General features: G+C 35.4%; 3 protein-coding genes across 8 annotated transcripts in view; 2 read left to right on the forward strand and 1 right to left on the reverse strand.

The window, feature by feature from the left end:
* dlgap4a (discs, large homolog-associated protein 4a) overlaps positions 1-5984 on the forward strand; it is a 166525-nt gene extending 160541 nt beyond the window's left edge. For 3 of the 6 annotated variants that reach the window (XM_079588679.1, XM_079588678.1, XM_079588680.1), the window contains 2 exons: positions 3291-3506; positions 4841-5984. In XM_079588679.1, coding sequence (XP_079444805.1) covers positions 3291-3506; positions 4841-5065 — 441 coding nt within the window. In that variant the 3' untranslated portion in view covers positions 5066-5984. The remainder of the gene's footprint in view (positions 1-3290; positions 3507-4840) is intronic. The other 3 variants (XM_079588683.1, XM_079588682.1, XM_079588681.1) reach the window with 1 other exon arrangement.
* Positions 5985-11961: 5977 nt separating this feature from the next.
* myl9a (myosin, light chain 9a, regulatory) lies at positions 11962-18420 on the reverse strand. Its single transcript, XM_079587533.1, has 6 exons — positions 18357-18420; positions 17220-17422; positions 15779-15984; positions 14756-14917; positions 13739-13910; positions 11962-12110 (listed from the first exon to the last, which is right to left on the reverse strand). Exons 3-6 carry the CDS (start codon positions 15963-15965, stop codon positions 12107-12109), a joined length of 525 nt encoding a protein of 174 aa, XP_079443659.1. The 5' UTR covers positions 15966-15984; positions 17220-17422; positions 18357-18420; the 3' UTR covers positions 11962-12106.
* A 592-nt stretch (positions 18421-19012) lies between these two features.
* The window catches only part of pfkfb2a (6-phosphofructo-2-kinase/fructose-2,6-biphosphatase 2a), a 35541-nt gene continuing 34958 nt past the window's right edge, over positions 19013-19595 (forward strand). Inside the window, exons 1-2 of the mRNA XM_079588337.1 lie at positions 19013-19180; positions 19295-19427. Of these exons, the coding sequence (XP_079444463.1) occupies positions 19370-19427 (58 nt within the window). The 5' untranslated portion in view covers positions 19013-19180; positions 19295-19369. The remainder of the gene's footprint in view (positions 19181-19294; positions 19428-19595) is intronic.

Consider the following 19595-nt stretch of genomic DNA (forward strand, 5'->3'; position numbering starts at 1 on the left):
GTTACTGCAATACATAGCACATCACAACATGTTTAAAATCTCAATAATATCTTATTGTGGCTTTTTTCTGCTGATGTAACAGGCGGTGGGATGAGAAGAAATTCCATCCAATAATATCTTGCATTTTTCTATTACTTCCAATCTGTTGTATAAAATCTAGTCCCGCCGTTCTTCTTTCCAGCTAAATACTTTCTTTGACTTGGAAATGCAGCAGGAGTGCTGATCATCAACCCAGAACCGGTCATGTGACTCTCAGATATGATCTCATGCTGTGGAAGCGCCCTCTGCTGGCACTCTGTCCTCGTCACCTCAGCTCGTTCATATCACATCCATGGAAGATTTCATGAGGTCATATCGGTGCTGTAGTGTGTGTACCGTTACACACAGGGTCTGGAATTTACTTTTTAAGTTACCGGCCATTCAGAACTTCTACTAGCCTCCAAAAAAAAATAAACCAGATTAACTACATCACAGCTTATATAAGTGTATTTTTATATATTATAAAATTTGGATTTCATACATTCATTTCTTATTCAAACAAAATCCTGTCATCCAGCATCTCCTCCTTCCTCTTTCATCCTCATCGTCACCAAACATGTCTCTTAGGTGGACAGATTAATACAGGACAAAGAACATCCAAACAATGTAGGATGTTGGAAAATAACAGTGTTTTCTGTTCACCAAATGCTGTTTAATCTCCGCTAATGCTTCAGTGCAAATGAACAAGCGCTCTGTTATCTGTTGTGTAGTGACGGTCATGTTCAAGTAAACCAGATACAAGCAGTTTCTGCACAATACTCTATTTAATATATCATGATGACTCCAGTTGAGTATTTGCGCTAAATCTCCGCAGATTTGGCTAACACGAACTTCCCCAGCAAAGTGAGGAAACATAATACGTAACGCCTAATCAGCTAGTGAGAGCGTTACCGGCCAAATATTGAAAATGTGTGTCGTTTTGACACCAAAACTGATTTGATGGACCTAAAGTGGATTGACATTCTTGCAGTTTATTGTTTTTTCTATAAGTTGTAAGTATTTAAAACGGGGTTAACACGGGTCCTTGAAATCCTTGAAAGTTTGTGAATCTGAAAAAAAGGAACGTTTTTTTAAAATAAATATACAGGTACTTGAAAGTGCGTGAATCAAGTCCATATTATTCCCTCCGGTCCGCTAATGTGTTATTTCGCCACCACCTCGTGGCCTGTGCATGCTAGCTTGCTTGATTTGTTAGTTACGCGCATTTACGCATCACGTTAAAGGGATACTTCAGGATTTAGCATTAGGCTTTGTATCAGTAGAAAACCTGTAGTATTTTCAAATTACCGTGCTTCCCTCCCTCATATCCCCCTGAGACGAGAGATTTATGTATTTTTTGTATGTAAAAAAATTCTCCAATGCTGCAAAAATCTTAATTTTTTGCAAAAATCGACAGGCTATTTTGGCCAGAGGCTAAAAACTACAGCTAGTTGAAGGCGCTAGATCCGCATGTGTTCAGCCCGCCCATAGAGGGAGGGATCTCACTCACAGAATGTACAAATAGTGTCAGCCATCTTTTATTTGTAAGCTAAGCTAACAGGCTCTTGTTCTGTGGAGAAAGGTGAGTAGTAGCGGTCACCATCCTCTTTTTCCCGGACATGTCCAGCCGTCGAGATCGTCCAGAATGTCCTGGATTCAGCTTTTGCTTTCTCCTTTCATTGTTTACATGCACACCTTTAGTTTCAATCTATCTGAATTCATCCCGATTGGTGAATCTGAATGTAGTGTTTACATGAACGCTACACAAGTGATCGGTTAATGTGCGTTTTAACATTGCTAAGAAAATTCCCGCTCCTCCGTGAGAGATACGGGACCGGTGCGTCTCACAGGCGCCGCTCATCATTAATCACGCCACCGGCCTCGCGTCGTTCTCCCGCGGCCGTCAGTCTCGTCCTGCTCGCCGCAGGAAACATGAGGAATGGAGACTGTAGAACGCAAAAGCCGAATCCCGGCAGTGTTGGGGGAAATGCATTACAAGTAACTTAAGTTACGTAATCAGATTACTTTTTCAAGTAACTAGTAAAGTACCGCATTACTTTTAAAATTTACAACAAAATATCTGAGTTACTTTTTCAAATAAGTAACGCAAGTTACTTTGTTTTCCCATTTATTGACTGACAGCTCTCCTGTCCTCATGTTGAGAAATTAAAGTGCAGAGAGTGTGTGTGTGTGAACATGATGTTTATTGTAGTTCTAGACTAAATGTGAGCACTTACTCATCTCGCTTGCACAAAAATATATTCAATATTCCTCAAAATTAATAAAATCAGTGAAATGCAGAATCAGAATACTATGCAAACCTCCAAATAACTAAATATGTTAAATAAAACATAATTTTTATGCATTTAATCTCACTTTATTAACCAATGTACTTGCTTCTGACCTTCGAGGATTCACTTAAATAAGCAAAAATGACTATAGATAGATAGAAAGGTTTGCTTCTTTGCTTTCCTCTACTGTACACATTTCCTTCAGCCTGAGGATTATTATTTTACTTTTGGTGTGAAAGGGTCTTTACATTTGCCCAAAAATAGAACTTTTGTGTTATAAAAAAACAAGCCCAGCCCAGGTGGGGAAAAAAGTAACGCAAAAGTAACGTAACGCATTACTTTTCTAAAAAAGTAACTAAGTAATGCAATTAATTACTTTTTAAGGGAGTAACGCAATATTGTAATGCATTACTTTTAAAAGTAACTTTCCCCAACACTGAATCCCGGACATTTTGGGCGATCTCGAAATCCCAGGCAGACTCACGAAGACTCACTAGTAGCCTAGCCTTGTTGTTTATCTGCACTCTTACCGGTAGGCGTGGCTTGGGAGTGGTCTCGTAGGGCAGCGAAGCAAGTGCATTCTGGGAGTTGTTGTCTTTCATCCACATGAGCCACAAATACATTTTCTGGCTTTTCTCAGTCTAGAAGGCTCCAAATTCAAAAATAATTTTACATTTTTACTACATAAATGACCCATTTTAAATACACATTCATCTTTCCAGAGGTGAAGAATCCCTTTAAGTGTTTCCCGCATGAGGTACTTTGTGTTGTACGTTGCCATGACGCTCACGTGCGCAAAACTGTAACAATGTATCTTACCACGATGTAACCTTGCTCTCACTTGAAATGTGTCCCCACATTGAATTTGATGGTATTGGACCTGGAAAGTCCTTGAAAGGTCCTTGAATTTGAAGTTAACCGAGGCGTGGGAACCCTGTTAAAAGCCATGTGATGAGTGTGTGATGTGTCTGTTTCCGTCAGGATCCGAACGCTCAGCCGCGGCCCACCGCGCAGGATCTGGCCGGGTTCTGGGATCTACTCCAGCTGTCCATCGAGGACATCAGCATGAAGTTCGACGAGCTCCACCTCCTCAAGTCCAACGACTGGAAGATGTCTGAGACCCAGGACAAAAAGGTCCAACTCATGTACCTTTCCAACATCATAACGCTTCCTTTTGCTTGTTTAACCAATGTGAAGGTAGAATGAAGTTCTGGTTTCTGGTTATACTTCAGTGTTTAGATCTAGAACCGTTCCCTTGTCGGAGCTGCCCATCCCCGTAATAAGGTCACGTGATGAAATGTAGTGCGCCAGATGCTACTTGTGAAAAATATTTGGCATAATTAGTCATATCTAGTGCAAATTGTGTACAATAGTGTAATCCTGTATTTATATGTTACGAATTAACATTAATGATTACATATTCATTTAATATTTATTTGATAGTTGATTTAATAATTATTTTATACATATACTGCACATTATTTATTTATTCTATATGTATTTTATAAATCACTTGTTTTCTATTCTATATTTATTTATTTTTTAAATCGTGTCAAAATGTAATGTTTATTTTATAAACATTTTATATTTTCTTTGTTTTAAGTAAATAGTGTTTTAAGTAAAAAGCATAGTGTATTTTAATAGTTAAAATTAATGTTAATCATTAAATATATCTTTCCTTGTTTTATTAATAACTTTATTATCATTAATTATTTGCTTTATATTTCATTTATATTGTTTGATTTTTTTTAAATTAATTATTAAATATTTACTATTGATATACAGGTGAATCTGGAAAAATTTGAAAATCGTGCAAAAGTTAATTTATTTCAGTAATTCAACTTAAAAGGTGAAACTAATATATTATATAGACTCATTTCATGCAAAGTGAGATATTTCAAGCCTTTATTTGTTATAATTCTGATGATTATGGCTTACAGCTTATGAAAACCTTTTCACAATAATCAAATTTTTAATTTGGGGTTTTCATAAGCTGTAAGCCATAATCATCAGAATTATAACAAATAAAGGCTTGAAATATCTCACTTTGCATGTAATGAGTCTATATAATATATTAGTTTCACCTTTTAAGTTGAATTACTGAAATAAATGAACTTTTGCACCATATTCTAATTTTTCGAGTTTCACTTTTATGTATTTATATTTTTTAAATAAATGTAATATTTAAAAGTGTAGTGCATTTTAATAGTGCTAATTAATATTTATGATTTATTTACTTATTTTTTATTAATTTATTAATAAATAGCTAAAAATAAGGATTAAATATGACTTTTTGTGTTATTGCAAAATTCAGGTTTATATATATATATATATATATATATATATATATATATATATATATATATATATATATATAATGTTTTTCTATTGTTGCAGGATAATATTTGATATTAATGATTAATTATGAATTTTATTTTATTATTTAAAAATTAATGTAATGGTTAAAAACTGTAATAGTTAAAAATAGTTAAATGATGATCCTATTTTAATTGTTGAATGCTTGTCCTCAGGAGGAGAAGAAGCCTGCTCCAGCCCACACACCAAAGAAGACTGTAAAGATCAAGTCCAGCGGCGGGAAGGAGAAGAGCCTGGACTCAGTGGCCGATAAACAGCGGCAGGAGGCCAGGAAGCGTTTAATGGCGGCCAAACGTGCCGTTTCCGAGCGGCAGAACTCCGCCACCGAGAGCGCCGAAAGCATCGAGATCTACGTCCCCGAGGCTCAGACGCGACTCTAATAAACCACAGAACCAGAAACTCCTCCCGATCCTAGAGACGCTGTCTGGCGCTCACGGACACGCTCACTCTCGCGGAGCCGGAGCGCACCACGCCTGGACCTAAAGGTGAACGGCCAGAAACAACAAGCAAAAAAAAAAAATACAATAAAAAGAGCGAAAAATTGAATTTGAACGCTTCCGCGTCGCCGCTGCCACTGAAGAACCTCCTGTCGACCGTTTGTTTATATGGTTTCCCCTTGTTATAATTATAAATGTTCTAAAAGTTAACTATCTCATGGAATATATCAAGACTTTGTCTGTAAATTGTGCTAATATCTCTGATGATGAAAAGACCGCGTCAGATCTCAGACCCTTTACTCGCGTCACATGACCCGCTTCACCCGTCACATGACCCACGGACAGCATGCACTCAGGATCCTGCACGTGTGCACTTGTCTTTCATCAGCGCAGTCTTCCCGTTCTCACAAACACCTTTCTTTTCCAGTTTTCCGGCCGTGTGGAGCACCGAACACGAACACGTGACTTTATCACTCGGAGCGTTTGAATGGCGTCGCGTATGTGGATGTCCAGTGCGTCTGCATTTCTGCGGGTGATGTTTTTGATGGTACAGCAGATACTTGAAGTGTGAAGCGGATCGCCGTAGGAAGTCGTAGAATAGCACAGGAAGCAGATTTTAGCACTGTTTGTTTCACGTCACTTTTCACTCCAGTAAAATCTAATGCAGAAACGCATTTCAGCTTGAGTTATTTTCCAAACAATCCATTTTTATTTAATAGGGTCCAAATATGACCACTCGACTTTGTTTTTATGATGAATGTTTTAAAACTTCAACAATGACTGTCCAGATTTTGACTTGGACCAACAGCCTGTTTGTTTTGTTGTAGTATTATTATTATTATTAATATTATTTTAATTTGAACATTTGTTTTCTGTTGTCCATTCATTCCATGTGTTCTTCAGCACGGTTTCCTGATGCTACGGTTCCAGCGATGGCCGTACAACCGTGTCTTTGTGTGACCAATCAGAGCCCATCATTTGTGATCAAATGTTTTTTTTTTTTTTATTATTATTATTTTCTTTGACCGATATTAAAAACTTCCGTTACTCAAAACTCAGCTGATTTTAGTTTGGAAAAGTTTGAGCCCAAAAGTGTCCCGAGTATTTCCTCTTTTCAGTGTGTTGACCAACGGATGGTTTACTGAGCATATTAAACTGGGGTCAGATGTGTTTAATAACTTCACCTTTCAGATCTGGGAGAATCACTGCCGCTTTGTTAATGTGCCGAATTACATATGATCCTAATGCACACTTCCTGGCCAAAAGAGAAAAAAGTCAATGTTTGGATTTAAATAGGCAAATACTTAAGAGTGTATAATGACTGGATCTTTATTGCAGTGGTTATGTTTCTAACATGTTAATTTAATAATAACATAATAATTGATGGAGTGTGTAGCTTTTCATATAAGGAAGACACATCATGGCCATATTCCTGACCATGTAAAGATTAATCGGGCTCAGATTGTGAGGAGAATGAACAATAATTTTTAAACATGAAATGAGTCCACAGATTAAATTCATTAAAAGTGTTTGGGATGTGCTGGAGTTGCACTGACTATACAAGATCTTCATCAAAAAAATGTATGGACATAAATGTTGTGACGTCCTGGAATATGTCCATGATGTGTTTTCATACATGGTTGTTTAAGAAATTAAAAGCTACACACTTCATCTATTAGGGTTAGAAGAACTGTTGCCAAACATAAAACCAGAACTTTATAGAGATTTATACATCATCTGAGAGCTGAATAAATAAGCTTTCCAATGATGTATGGTTTATTAGGATGGGATAATATTTGGCCGATATACAACTATTAAGTATATGAAAATCTGGAATCTGAGGGTGCAAAAAAAATCTAAACATTGAGAAAATCTCCTTTAAAGTTGTGCATTTATGTTCACGATTGTGCTGCATTCACTCACAAAAATACATGTTTTATATATTTACAGTAGGAAATTTACTAAATATCTTCATGGAACATGATCTTAATATCCTAATGATTTTTGGCATAAAAGAAAAATCTATAATTTTGACCCATACAATGTATAGTTGGCTATTGCCACAGATATACCCGTGCGTCATGTGACTGCTTTTGTGATCAAAGGTCACATTTGCCTATTTAAATCCAAACAGAGACTTTTATTATTTTTATGAGTTTTTATTTTTTTTTTGTGTCCGGGAGTGTATGAGGCCTTTAGTTCACAAGCAAACCATTTTCTGAAGCTGGAGGAAAATTGTGTTTAAATGGTGCAGGAGATTGGATGCCACTATTATTAATAATTCATACATTTTTCAGAGTTTGTATTCCATTATAAAAGGGATCGTTCACCCATAAAATGTTATGAAGTTCTGACCGAGGAGATCCCAGCGTTTCAGAGGCTTGATTCTTATGGTTTGTGTGTGTGTGTGTGTGTGTGAAGTTCAGACTTGCTTCAGTTGCTCAACGTAGAAGATCGTGAGTCATGTTCAGTAAATCTTGTCTTTGTTCACATGATGATGATGATGATGACTGAGGCATGAACACATTATTCAGTTTTCTTAAGATCTGGATTTCAGCAGCCCCTCCTGTCCTCTCGCTATAGGCCATTATAATTATATAGTGTATGTCTTCTTTTTTTTCTTTTTTTTTACTGTGAAACACTACCATTCAAAGGTTTGAGGTAAATAAGGTTTTTAAAAAGACAAAAAGTGATAGTAAAACCTTTATAATGTCAAAAAATTATTCCATTTCCAAATAAATGCTGTTCTTTTGAACTTTCTATTCATCAAGAACCCTTAAAACGTATTATTGCAAAATATATATTAGGCAGAAAAACTGGCAACATATTGATAATAGTAAAAAATATTTATTATGCATCAAATCATCATATTATTGATTTCTGAAGGATCATGTGACACTGAAGACTGGAGTAATGATGCTTTGATCACAGGAATAAAGTACATTCACATAGAAAACATCTATTTTTAATAATAATTCACAGTCATACTGTTCCCAGTAATTGTTTGATCACATTGGCGAGCAAAAGAGACGGCATGAGGGTGAGTAAAAGATGACTGTTTAATGGGAATGTTTACATGCACTGATATTCCTCCAATACGAATAAACCCAATGCAGTTTTAGATTCTGAAAGTTGTTTATAAACTTTGCAGTCCGTTTCCAGCATTCTTTGCATCTACTCCGAATTAAATTTCAGCGGACACATAAATATTAAAATATTGTATGCAATGCGACTGCGATTATCATCTCTGTTATATTTAACAATGTTAACTCATATTTCACTCTTAATAGTGTCATTTATCAACGTATCTACCACTATCCACGCATTATTTACAATCAAATCAACGTTCAATCAATTCAGTCAGACGAATATAGGCACGCCAAGGAATATTTAACACTTATTACTCCGATTTTGACGTTTAGAAATTAGCTTTCTGAGTCCTGACAAGTTTATTTTTATCCAGCGATCTCAATGTCGTGTTCATTGACATTGAGCAAGTGCGGACAGTCTTTCACACCAAGAACGATAACTAAAGTTAACGATAATAACGTTAGTTAAAAAAATATTTATATAAACAAATAAAGTCCACACCACAACTGTAACGATAACTGCACCAAGAAATTATATCGTACGAATCACTTTTTTCTGAACGATTTTTTTTTTCGCGCTAATGAACGATAAAACATTCACAGCCAATCAGAATCCATCCTGCTTGAAAGCGCTCGAGCATTTAAAGTGACAGACGTATAATAAACAACATTTGGACACATATTGTTCTTTGTGTGAACGAACTTTAGGTTTAATGATCTACAACAAAACAGGGCAAGCGGTGGTGCTGTTTTTTAATTGCTACATTAGTAATTTCTCGTTAGAAATAACATCAAACGTGGAAAAGGTTGGTCAAAAACGTACATTTACACAAAATTTTCACTTTCAGACGCCACATTTAGCTCTGCGCTGTTGTATAAAATCAGTAGGCTTCACTGCAATAGTGCTGATATTCGGGAAAACGACATCCTCAGTTATAAACATAAATATAGGCTAGGCTAAAATAAAACTTAAAAACAAGAACTCGGACAGGGACTTTTTTTGCCCTAAATATCTTGAATTTGGGGAGTATTTTGTATTAAGTTTGGTGGCATTTTTGCCTCAAGCCCCGAAATTTCCGCCCCTGGTGTGTGTGTGTGATGGCGGGGAAGCGGCTCTTTTTCGAGGCCCGTTTCAAGTCAAACAGGTGAAACATAGCAAATATTAATAAATATGATTATGTTTAAACAGTAGCGATATTGTTTAAACGTAATATTTGTTAAGAGTATTTGAATAATTCACATTCAGGTTGCATATTGACTTTTTTATTATCTGACCACAGTTGTTTTTTTCTAAGCATTGACATTTTATGACAGATAGGAATGATTGTCTTAATGAACTTCTGGACCAATCACAGCTCAGAATGCTCGGATTCATCAAACGTTTTACACAATTGACTCGAGCAATAAAGTAGCATCTTTGTTATAGATGAAAAGTGTTCAATCGTCCAGTCGTGTGAACGGTGACTTGTTTGTTCTTGTTCTTCATCATATTCAACTTCTCAAGTTTCCTGACCTGCTTTTCCAACAGATACTGAAACTCTTCAAAACTTTGTGTTCTGGTGGAAGGATCGATTATTTGCTTTGGATTGAATATCAATGAACTCAAATACATTGAATCTTAATAGGGCTAAACTGGACTGAACACACTTATGGACTTTCAGTGGACATCTCGCTTGCCTTTGTATATTTTATTTATTATTATTATTATTATTTTTTACATGTGATGCCTCAGATTTTATTGAAAGGATATTGTTGAACTACACACACACTCACACGTGTGTGTGTGTGTGTGTGTGTGTGTGTGTGTGTGTGCCAGATGCTAATGGACACAAATCATATGTATTTCACATTGTTTTTATGCCAACTTTAGAGAGAAATATTGTAGACGTCGAGGGCCGATACTGACGCTTTCATGCACAACATCTTGTATTTGTTCAATCCATCAGGTTGTTTCTTGCACTTTTGTTTGTGAAAACCAGGGTTAAATGAACAGTTTTAGTGGTAAATGGCACTTTCCATTAATAGGTCGCACATTTGTGTTTAATTGTAACTTAGTTTAAAAATACAGATATTCTGTACTCAATATAGATCAAAATATCAATTTTAATTCATGTATTTTTATTACCCCCCAAATTACAACATTTAAATATTTTATAAAAGTGTGTCACACAGGAAATTACATCATATATACTGTATGTATATAACACACACACACACACACACACACACACACACACACACACACACACACACACACACACACACACACACACACACACACACACACACACACACACACACACACACACACACACACTTGTGTTAGATGAGATTAATCGATTTGACAGAACTATATATATATATATATATATATATATATTCGGGCTGGGCAACGATTAATCGCATCCAAAATAAAAGTTTGTGTATACATAATATATGTGTGTGTACTGTGTATAATTATTTATAAATACACATGCATGTATATATTTAAGAAATATTTGCATGTATATACTGTATATATATTTATACATAATACTATATATAAATATTAATATTTTATATACAAATAACACATTTTTTCTTAAATATATACTGTACATGCATGTGTGTGTATTTATATATACAAAATAATTATACACAGTACACACACATATACTATGTAAAAAACTTTTATTTTGGATGTGATTAATCGATTTCGATGGGACTTTTCTATTCTTTCGATAAAAGGTTTAAAATCTTTTTCATATATACATATTATATAAAATTGTAGTTTGTCATTGTGAGGTCGTCCTTCCACTGAACATTCAGACCAAATGACTTCATTAAAGACTTTCAAGCATTTACCCTTTTTGTGGAAAGTGCCAGAACACGCTGAACTGGTTTAACACGGATGAATCTCTCTGTGTGGTTCGGTTTTCAGCACCAATGTAATAATGAACACATGAAATCTGATCTCGGATCAGTGAATTCAATATGCATACAGGTCCAAATCTCATCCTTACGTCTCCAGAGAGAAAGAGAGATTTACTATAGATATCTATCATTGATGCTTATTATTTTTCAGAACTGACATGTTTTAAAGTAATATAGATATACAATGTTACACTCTGTAGATTGTAGGATTGTTGTGGGAATATTTCTTTTACAATCAAAATAAAGTTTTATTTAACAAGAACAGCAGAACGACGTGTTTGATCTTCAAGCCTCATTTAGTGGCATTGTGTTTATATTGTTCATGTTCATTTATTATTGTTAAAAATGATATGATCAATAAGAAATCCATTACTTTTCCATTACTTTAAGTCATCAAAATAATTTAACCAAATGGAAATTCGTTTGTTTTGTTCAAGTTTAAACTATAAGCAAGATTTTTTTTTATTATTAGTTGATTAGTTTTATTCGTTTTTTTTATTTTATTAGTTGAAATTACTTTTTGATTATATTTAAAAAATTAAGGCAGCAACTGAACTTTTTTTTATTTTTTTATTTTTCAAGTTGAACTGGGAGTTGTTGTTTTTTTTTTTACACTGAGTCCATCTCATGAAATCTTGGCTAATATTTTACAGATTTTGTAGTAAAATGTGATTGAATTGTGTTTTAAAAGCTGGAAAAACGATTTATCGTGTGTTTAATTTTGTGTGATGCTGCAGAAATACTGTATTTCTATTTAAAATGAGGCTCGTATATTGGCCTATACGTGACGATCCGTTTGCAGAACAAACAACGAGTCATTCAGATTCTTATAGAACTTATTCTGAAATGTACAAACTTTATTTCCAATAGATACATTCAGCAAAATGACATTGTGGAGATTGGACTTCTTGATATATTTTTGATAACTTAAGGACAGTTTTTGTCTTCTGCAGATTCAGTGTGATAACTTACACACGTGAGTTTATCTGGAGAGACAAAGAAAGAAAAGGTCAAACACTGGATCTTTATGTTGAGAAGTATGTGCAAAACGCACCACCACAATGTGAAATATACGACAGTGTTTTCTAGTGCATTGCAGTGTTTTCTTCTAGAGCGCTGCCTGAGGGATGGCGTCAAAACCAGGAAAACTGAGAAATGTTGAGGAGTATGTTCAAAACTCACCACCACACCCAGTGCACACAGAACATGTATTTGCTCTTAAAGGGATTGTTCACCCAAAAATGAAAATTGTGAATGTTGTTCCAACCCCGTAAGACTTTCCTTCATCTTCAGAACACAAATGAAGATATTTTTGGATTAAATCTGAGCTGTCTCACTCCTTCATAGGCAATTTCATTCTGCCGGTCCAGAAAAGTTAGTAAAAACATTGTTAAAATAGTCCTAGTGAGTACAGCGGCTCAACCTTAAGTTTATCAAGCGACGAGAATACTTTTTGTTTCGCAAAAAAAGAAAAGAAAAAAAGACTTTATTGAACTCTTGATGTTCTTCAGTGTGTGTCTCTGAGTGAGTTCACGTAGTGTAACAGCGCAGCGCTTCGTCAGAACGGAGGCTCACTATTGGCCACCATCACACGCATCATCACACACATGACTAGCATCGGCCAATAGTGAGCCTACGTTCTGACGTACTTGCAGAGAATGTCTAATATGGGGAGAACTGCCACTCTCAGTGAACTTCCGGCTTCTGAACTGGAAACAAACTCAAGCAACAAACTTACGCTAGTCCTACATCGCGGTTACGCTTTTGCCGTAAGTCCACTTGCCTAGGCCGTCTGCCAGAAGTTTTAAATAAGGATATTTTTCTTACAAAAACCCATCGCTTTGCTTCAGAAGGCCTTCATTAACCCCCTTGGATGAATTAATCCGTATTGATTACTTTTATGATGGATGGATGCACTTTTTTGGACTTCAAAATCAGTACCGCAATTCAATACTATTATAAAGCTTAGACGAACCAGGATATTTTTTAATATTACTCCAATTGTGTTCGTCTAAAAGAAGAAAGTCATATACACCTGCTTGAGGGTGAGCAAATCATGGGATCATATATTGAAAAACAGTGGAAAGTCAGTCAGCCAGTAATCGCCACAGGTTCCCGCTCAAATTTTTCCTATATGGTTTTTTAATTATTACATTTTTTTCAGTTTATGAGCAAAATAAGGTCTGTGGTAAAAATAACTTGACACTATTACTTAGAAGTTTTGTCCTACAATGTAAACTGCACACTCACTTCCCAAATGTCCTTATCTAGTTAGCCTACTTATTAAAAAGCATAGCCTACATTTAAAAAAACAGCTTCAAACTGCTTCAAAAAAGCAGTTTTGAACTCACTTCAAAATTAAAAATTTGCTTCAAAATTCACAGCAAGTTCAAAATTCACTTTCTAGATTCTAGATGGTTTACATTGTAGAGCAAAACGTTCAAGTAACATCAAGTTATGTTTACCACAGACCTTATATTGAAAACCCCCATTATAAAAACGCATAGGAAAATCTATAAAGTGATAAAACTGAACTATTGGATCATAAAGATCATTAAATGTAAGGGATCAGTACACACATAATACGTTGCTAAATGAATCTGCTGGTTTTTACATGTCGTCCTTGTCTTTGGCGCCGTGTTTGAGGATGCGAGTGAACTCGACGTAGTTGAAGTTCCCTTTCTTGTCGATCGGCGCCTCTCGGAAGAGCTCGTCCACTTCTTCATCTGTGAAGCGATCACCCATGGTGGTCAGCAGGTCCCGGAGATGGTCCTCGTGGATGAAGCCTGTGGCAGACGGAAGATCACAGGCTGTCTGGTGTCAAGATCGCAACCATTTACTTTTTAAAATACTTCAGGATCAGTCACTAAACACAAAAAGCCAATCAACTTTTGTAAAAAAAAAATCCCTTTTGCTTTCTTTTTTTGTTGTTGAAAAAAATGACATTTTATGGTTCTAGTTAGTTAACTATAATACTCATGTTTAGGGTTTAGAAATAATGTATATATGGTTTTAGTCATATTTCAAGGTCATATTTAAGCCTAAAATAAAAATATTTATATATATAAAAAAAATAATATATATATATATAGTGCATTTTTGCTATTATTTCTTAGACTTATGCCTTTAACCTATGCTGTACATTTTAATATGAACTATTGAAGAAGCTGTTAATGTCATTTTAAACTCTGAAACTGTCAATCCTGGGAACTTTATGAGGGAATAATTACACTCCAACATACAGGTGAAACTCGACAAATTTGAATATCGTGCAAAAGTTTTTTTCGTGCAAAAAGATTTATTTTTATGATTATGGCTTACAGCTTATGAAAACCCCAAATTCAAAATTATAATATTGTGAAAAGGTTTTAATAAGCTGTAAGCCATAATCATCAAAATTATAACAAATAAAGACGTGAAATATCTCACTTTGCATGTAATGAGTCTATATGATATATTAGTTTCACCTTTTAAGTTGAATTACTGAAATAAATGAACTTTTGCACCATATTAAAATTTTTCGAGTTTCACCTGTATATTAAAATGAATTAATGTGGCTTGAGATGGTGCAATGCAGGTTATTAACACTTGAACACGTTATTTGTCTGCCAGACTAAAGTCCTCGCTGTACCAGAAGCCTCTTCATCGAAGCATGTGAAGGCGTTTCGTATGACGTCTTCAGGGTCGGTCCCGTTCAGACGTTCTCCAAACATGGTGAGGAACATGGTGAAGTTGATGGGACCCGGAGCTTCACTCATCATTCCCTCCAGATACTCGTCAGACGGGTTCTTCCCTGGATCAGACACACACACACACACACACACACACACACACACACACACACACACGTCAACTTCACTGTCCTGCTCTAAGTTTCATTTGTGTTGGTAAAATCATTCCAGTGTGTTTGATGACAAATGGTTGATATTTTGTACGTTATTTGGCCTGCAAAATATTACTAACAAAAGACATTATTGGAGGAATCCTACAAAACCTCATCTTACATCAGCTCATATTTCAGCCCAAAATCAAGAGAAAAACGAGGCCTATTTAAAAAACAATTAGGGGAAAAATATATATTATTGCAATAATCTTGCAAACCCCGTTCTTACCTACTTTCAGGCTAAATTCACAAGAAAAATTAAGCATATTTAAAAAAAGAAAGAAAGAAAATATTTATGCTATGTATAACTACCTTATATATATATATATATATATATATATACCGGGAAGATTTTAAAATAAGCGCTTCATTCATAAATCCGTAAGATTTTGCCTTGGAAACACAAACCGGAAGACAGAACACAACGAGTGCAGAGCTGAAAAGGGGCGGAGCTACATTGTGTACCGTTGACCACGCCCATTTTATAAATGACCCCATTATAGCTATCCAAACGGTAAAGTAAAAAAAAAATTTTGTATAACTATTGACCAAGAGAGTCCGGAGAATTATACTGCGGTGGTTTTATTGAGGTTGAGCAAAAAAACGTACGACTAGTTCATAAAAGTGTGTATATAGCTTTAGGTTTATATATATAATCATAATTCAGCCCGTTGAACCCACATGATTCAAGTAAAAAGATGTATACCTCAAAGCATCTGCTGAGTACACTGAAGTTATTTCCCATGCTATATAAAACCATATCTATATTACCGAGAGAGGCCAACATGTCGTGTAGATCCTCCTTATCGATGAAGCCGTCTCGGTTCTGATCGATCATATTGAAGGCCTCCTTGAACTCCTGGATCTGTGATTGGTCGAACATGGCGAAGACGTTGGACGTGGCCCTCTGCGGACGCTTCTTTGTGGTCTTCCCTTTGGCACGCTTGGCTGCAGACATGATGACTCTGGGTTTGGTTCTGCAGAAGGAAGAGATGCGAGATTAAAGTCATTAGAGTCGGCTTATCGCAGTCCGGAGGGAAATGCAATCGACTCATAAAAGATGGATGAAGTGCGAACACTTTACAATAAGCTTCATTAGTTAATGCATTAACTAACATGAACTAACCATGAACAATACATTTGCTACAGTATTTATTCATCAAAATAGAGTTGTTCACAGTGCTTAACTAATGCTAACAGATACAACCTTTGATTTGAACAAAGTATTAGTAAATGCTATAATTAATATTTACTTAAATTAATACATTTTTAGTTCATTTCAAGGTTCAACAAACCTTATTGTAAAGTGTTACCGATAAAGTACACTAAAAAATGCTGTGTTGTTTCAATCCATGTTTGGGTCAAATATAGACAAACACAACCGTTGGGTTTAAAATGCATTTTAAACATTTAAACCAAAAGGGATTTTTTTTAAAAATGCATTTTTTAGAGTGTGTTTTCAATCTTATTCGTGGGCAAATATGTATGAAATATGCATCCAGTCTTATATCATAATAGTTAGAGGGACATTTGATGCTTTCGACATTAAATTGACATGAACTTCAGCAGAATCCTGCGGTGTGACGTGCTATAATTCATCTAAAACTAATAATTCATATAATTGAAAATAAATAATAAAATAATTTAAAACTTTTTTTTTTTGTACTGCATGGAATATTTTACTGAAAACTATTTATTTATCAAATGCAAGGTTTGATAAATAAAAAATGGTGATAAAAAAATGTGTGATAAAAAAATGGTTTGATAATTTTTTTTAAAATGGTGACACTTTACAAAACTTTTGATTTCACTTATACACACAGTATATGTATATTTGGGTTACACTTTATTTTAAGGTGTCAGTATTACAGTGTAATAATACATTTACGTACTGAGTAATAATATTTAACTACATATTTGCCTACTTACCATAGGTTTAGGGTTAATAGCATGCAATTATGCATAATTTATAGTTATTACTATAGTAACTACATGTAACAGTAAAATAAAGTGTCACATATTTAAACCCAAAATCTTGATGTTGAATTATAAAATGTTTATTGTTATATATGTGAACAACAGAACAGAATTTCAGACTTTACATATTTCAAATGTAAAACATCATATTGAAACTATACATGTTCTCTGCCAGAACTGTATTATATCTGTTAACCGTTAACAAAAACCAACACAGTTCTTAGAGTAAGTGTACCTGGGTTCGCTGTTGAAGACGGTAGAGAACGCAGTGTGTGTTGGATCTGTTCCTCCTCGGGCTGAAGGAAGGGAAGTTTGTTTGGTTTTTCAGGCTTTTCTCCACACCTCCCTGTTCCTGAGCGGCCAATGAGGTCAGCCGCCCGTCTGGAGCCTTTAGCCATACAAGGCAAAGGAATCTGAGAGCCGCGGACCTCGCATATCCTGAGAAACAGCAGAGCATTTTCACAATGGCCCGGCTCTGGCCAGAACCAGGCCTTATTTAGCAAATAAATGACTAAGTGTGCAGGACAAAAGAAACATTTCCTTTGGCAGCCAGTGCAGATGAAGACCAGCACAGGCCGGCTTTCTAAACTCAGTTCAGGCCCTGCTCAGAGATTTGCATTAGAGGGGGGGAAAAACATGCAAATGTATGAGCTGCTGGCTTGGTAACAGAGATATATCTTCGTTCTTCTTCTTCTCAAATATTTATATACACAACTGAATGGAGAGCTATATAAATATTCCTACTGCAAGCAGTCTATTGTTTTAATTAAAAAGAATAGCTAAACAATACATAACAATCAGTGTGCACAATGCTACTGCATTTATTGCATAAATAAAACAACTAGGTGATGTTACACAGTATTTTTCCATATTTTTTGGGGGGAAGAAAGCCAATATCAATGTAAGTCTACACACCAATGTTCAGCTGAACAATGACACTATTGTCTTTTTAGAGCTGCTTTATGGCAGAATTGAACTCTGTTTGCATCATTGAATCATTATTTTCCTGTTTATCCCTGCAAAGCTGCTTAGAAACAATCTGTATAGTATAAGCGCTATAGAAATAATGTCCTAAACAACATTCATACTCAATACTCAACAAGTATTATACACAAAGCCAAACCCTTACGAAAATTAAACATGGTTTTATTACAAATGAAACCAAAAAACATGGTTATTATTGTAATTAAACCATTGTAATCACAAATTATTAACCATGGCTTTGCTACACTATTGTAACCATTTGTACTGTCAATCAATCAATCCGCCCAAAAAAAACATGGTTGCTACACTTTTACTATAGTAAAAAACACGGTTAATTTTCCTAAGGTAAGGTTTTAGATGTTTTAATTTAATAAAATAATCAATCTACCATCATATCATAACCGCTAGATATTTCACCGCTTCACTGGCACCTCACACTTCCTGATTGATGTAAAGTGTAACCAATCAGATTAGCGCAATAAACCCCGCCCCCAGCATCTTCATCGCAGTGATTGGTTCAGACGTTAAGCGGCAAATCTTACTGGCTTATCATTAATCACAGATATTCTTCCTACAGAGGGCGCTTTACGGCTCACCGGTCTGAAACTATGAATAATGCTCATCTCATCATTGAATCCTCTTTACTAGAGACATTTGTTAACCAAAACTTAAAAAATAGCCAAAACTTTATATAACTTTATATAATTTAATTTTATACCTGACACACAAATAAAAATGCGCGCAACTCTCAACTACAAATGTGTTTTGAAAAGCCTCATCCAGTTAATCAGCGCTGTGAAAAGTAACATGTATCACGAGATAACATTTTTCCCCCCAGAGGTGTTCTGGACATTTTTGTGCACCTGAATAATGATACTGAGAAACATTAATCATGTCAAATCGTAAAAATATATAATGAAAAGTAAAGATAAAATAATAATTATTTACACCCATCGCACCTGACCAATCACAGACAAGATCTGTGCCGCTAACCCCGCCCATTCTGTCACTTATTTGCTAATCACCGGTCTAGCATTTATTATTTTTCTATGGGTTGGATCTTTTGCCGTGGGCAGCTCCAGTAGACACAAACACTTCCTGAATCGCAGCGGTCACATCAAATCTTCTCTTTCCCAGAGCTCTTAAAGGATTTGTTCTTAGCTGAGTTTGAATGGAAAATGTGCCGTGCGTTTGAGTCCTGTCCGATGCAGGGTTAGTAAATGCAGCTTTGGTTTTTAATAACTATCGGAGACTAATAAAGCAACAGATGTGGAATGATGCCAGGCCATTAATGATCTTATCTTAAGTTGCGTGATACCTGTGCAGGTGGCCTGACCTCTACTGACCTCTGATCACCTGTGCTGACCCTCACACCTGTCCGTCAAGCTGCATATCAAAGTCATGGACAGCTCAAATGACAGCAAGAAGGCGGAGCCCAGAGTCAATGAAAAGAAATGCTGTGAGTTATTATTATTATTATTTGTGCTAATTTTAGTACCTTGTGTCTTCATTAAATGCTCAATGGTGGATCAACCTTGTGGGGATTCAAACTGGTAACCTTTTGGTCACACCTCAATTATTAGATGTTATGAGGTATGCAAACTGTTTAGTATTATAAATGCTTATT

The sequence above is a fragment of the Phoxinus phoxinus genome (assembly GCF_949152265.1).
Source record: "Phoxinus phoxinus genome assembly, chromosome: 18".
NCBI lineage: Eukaryota > Metazoa > Chordata > Actinopteri > Cypriniformes > Leuciscidae > Phoxinus > Phoxinus phoxinus.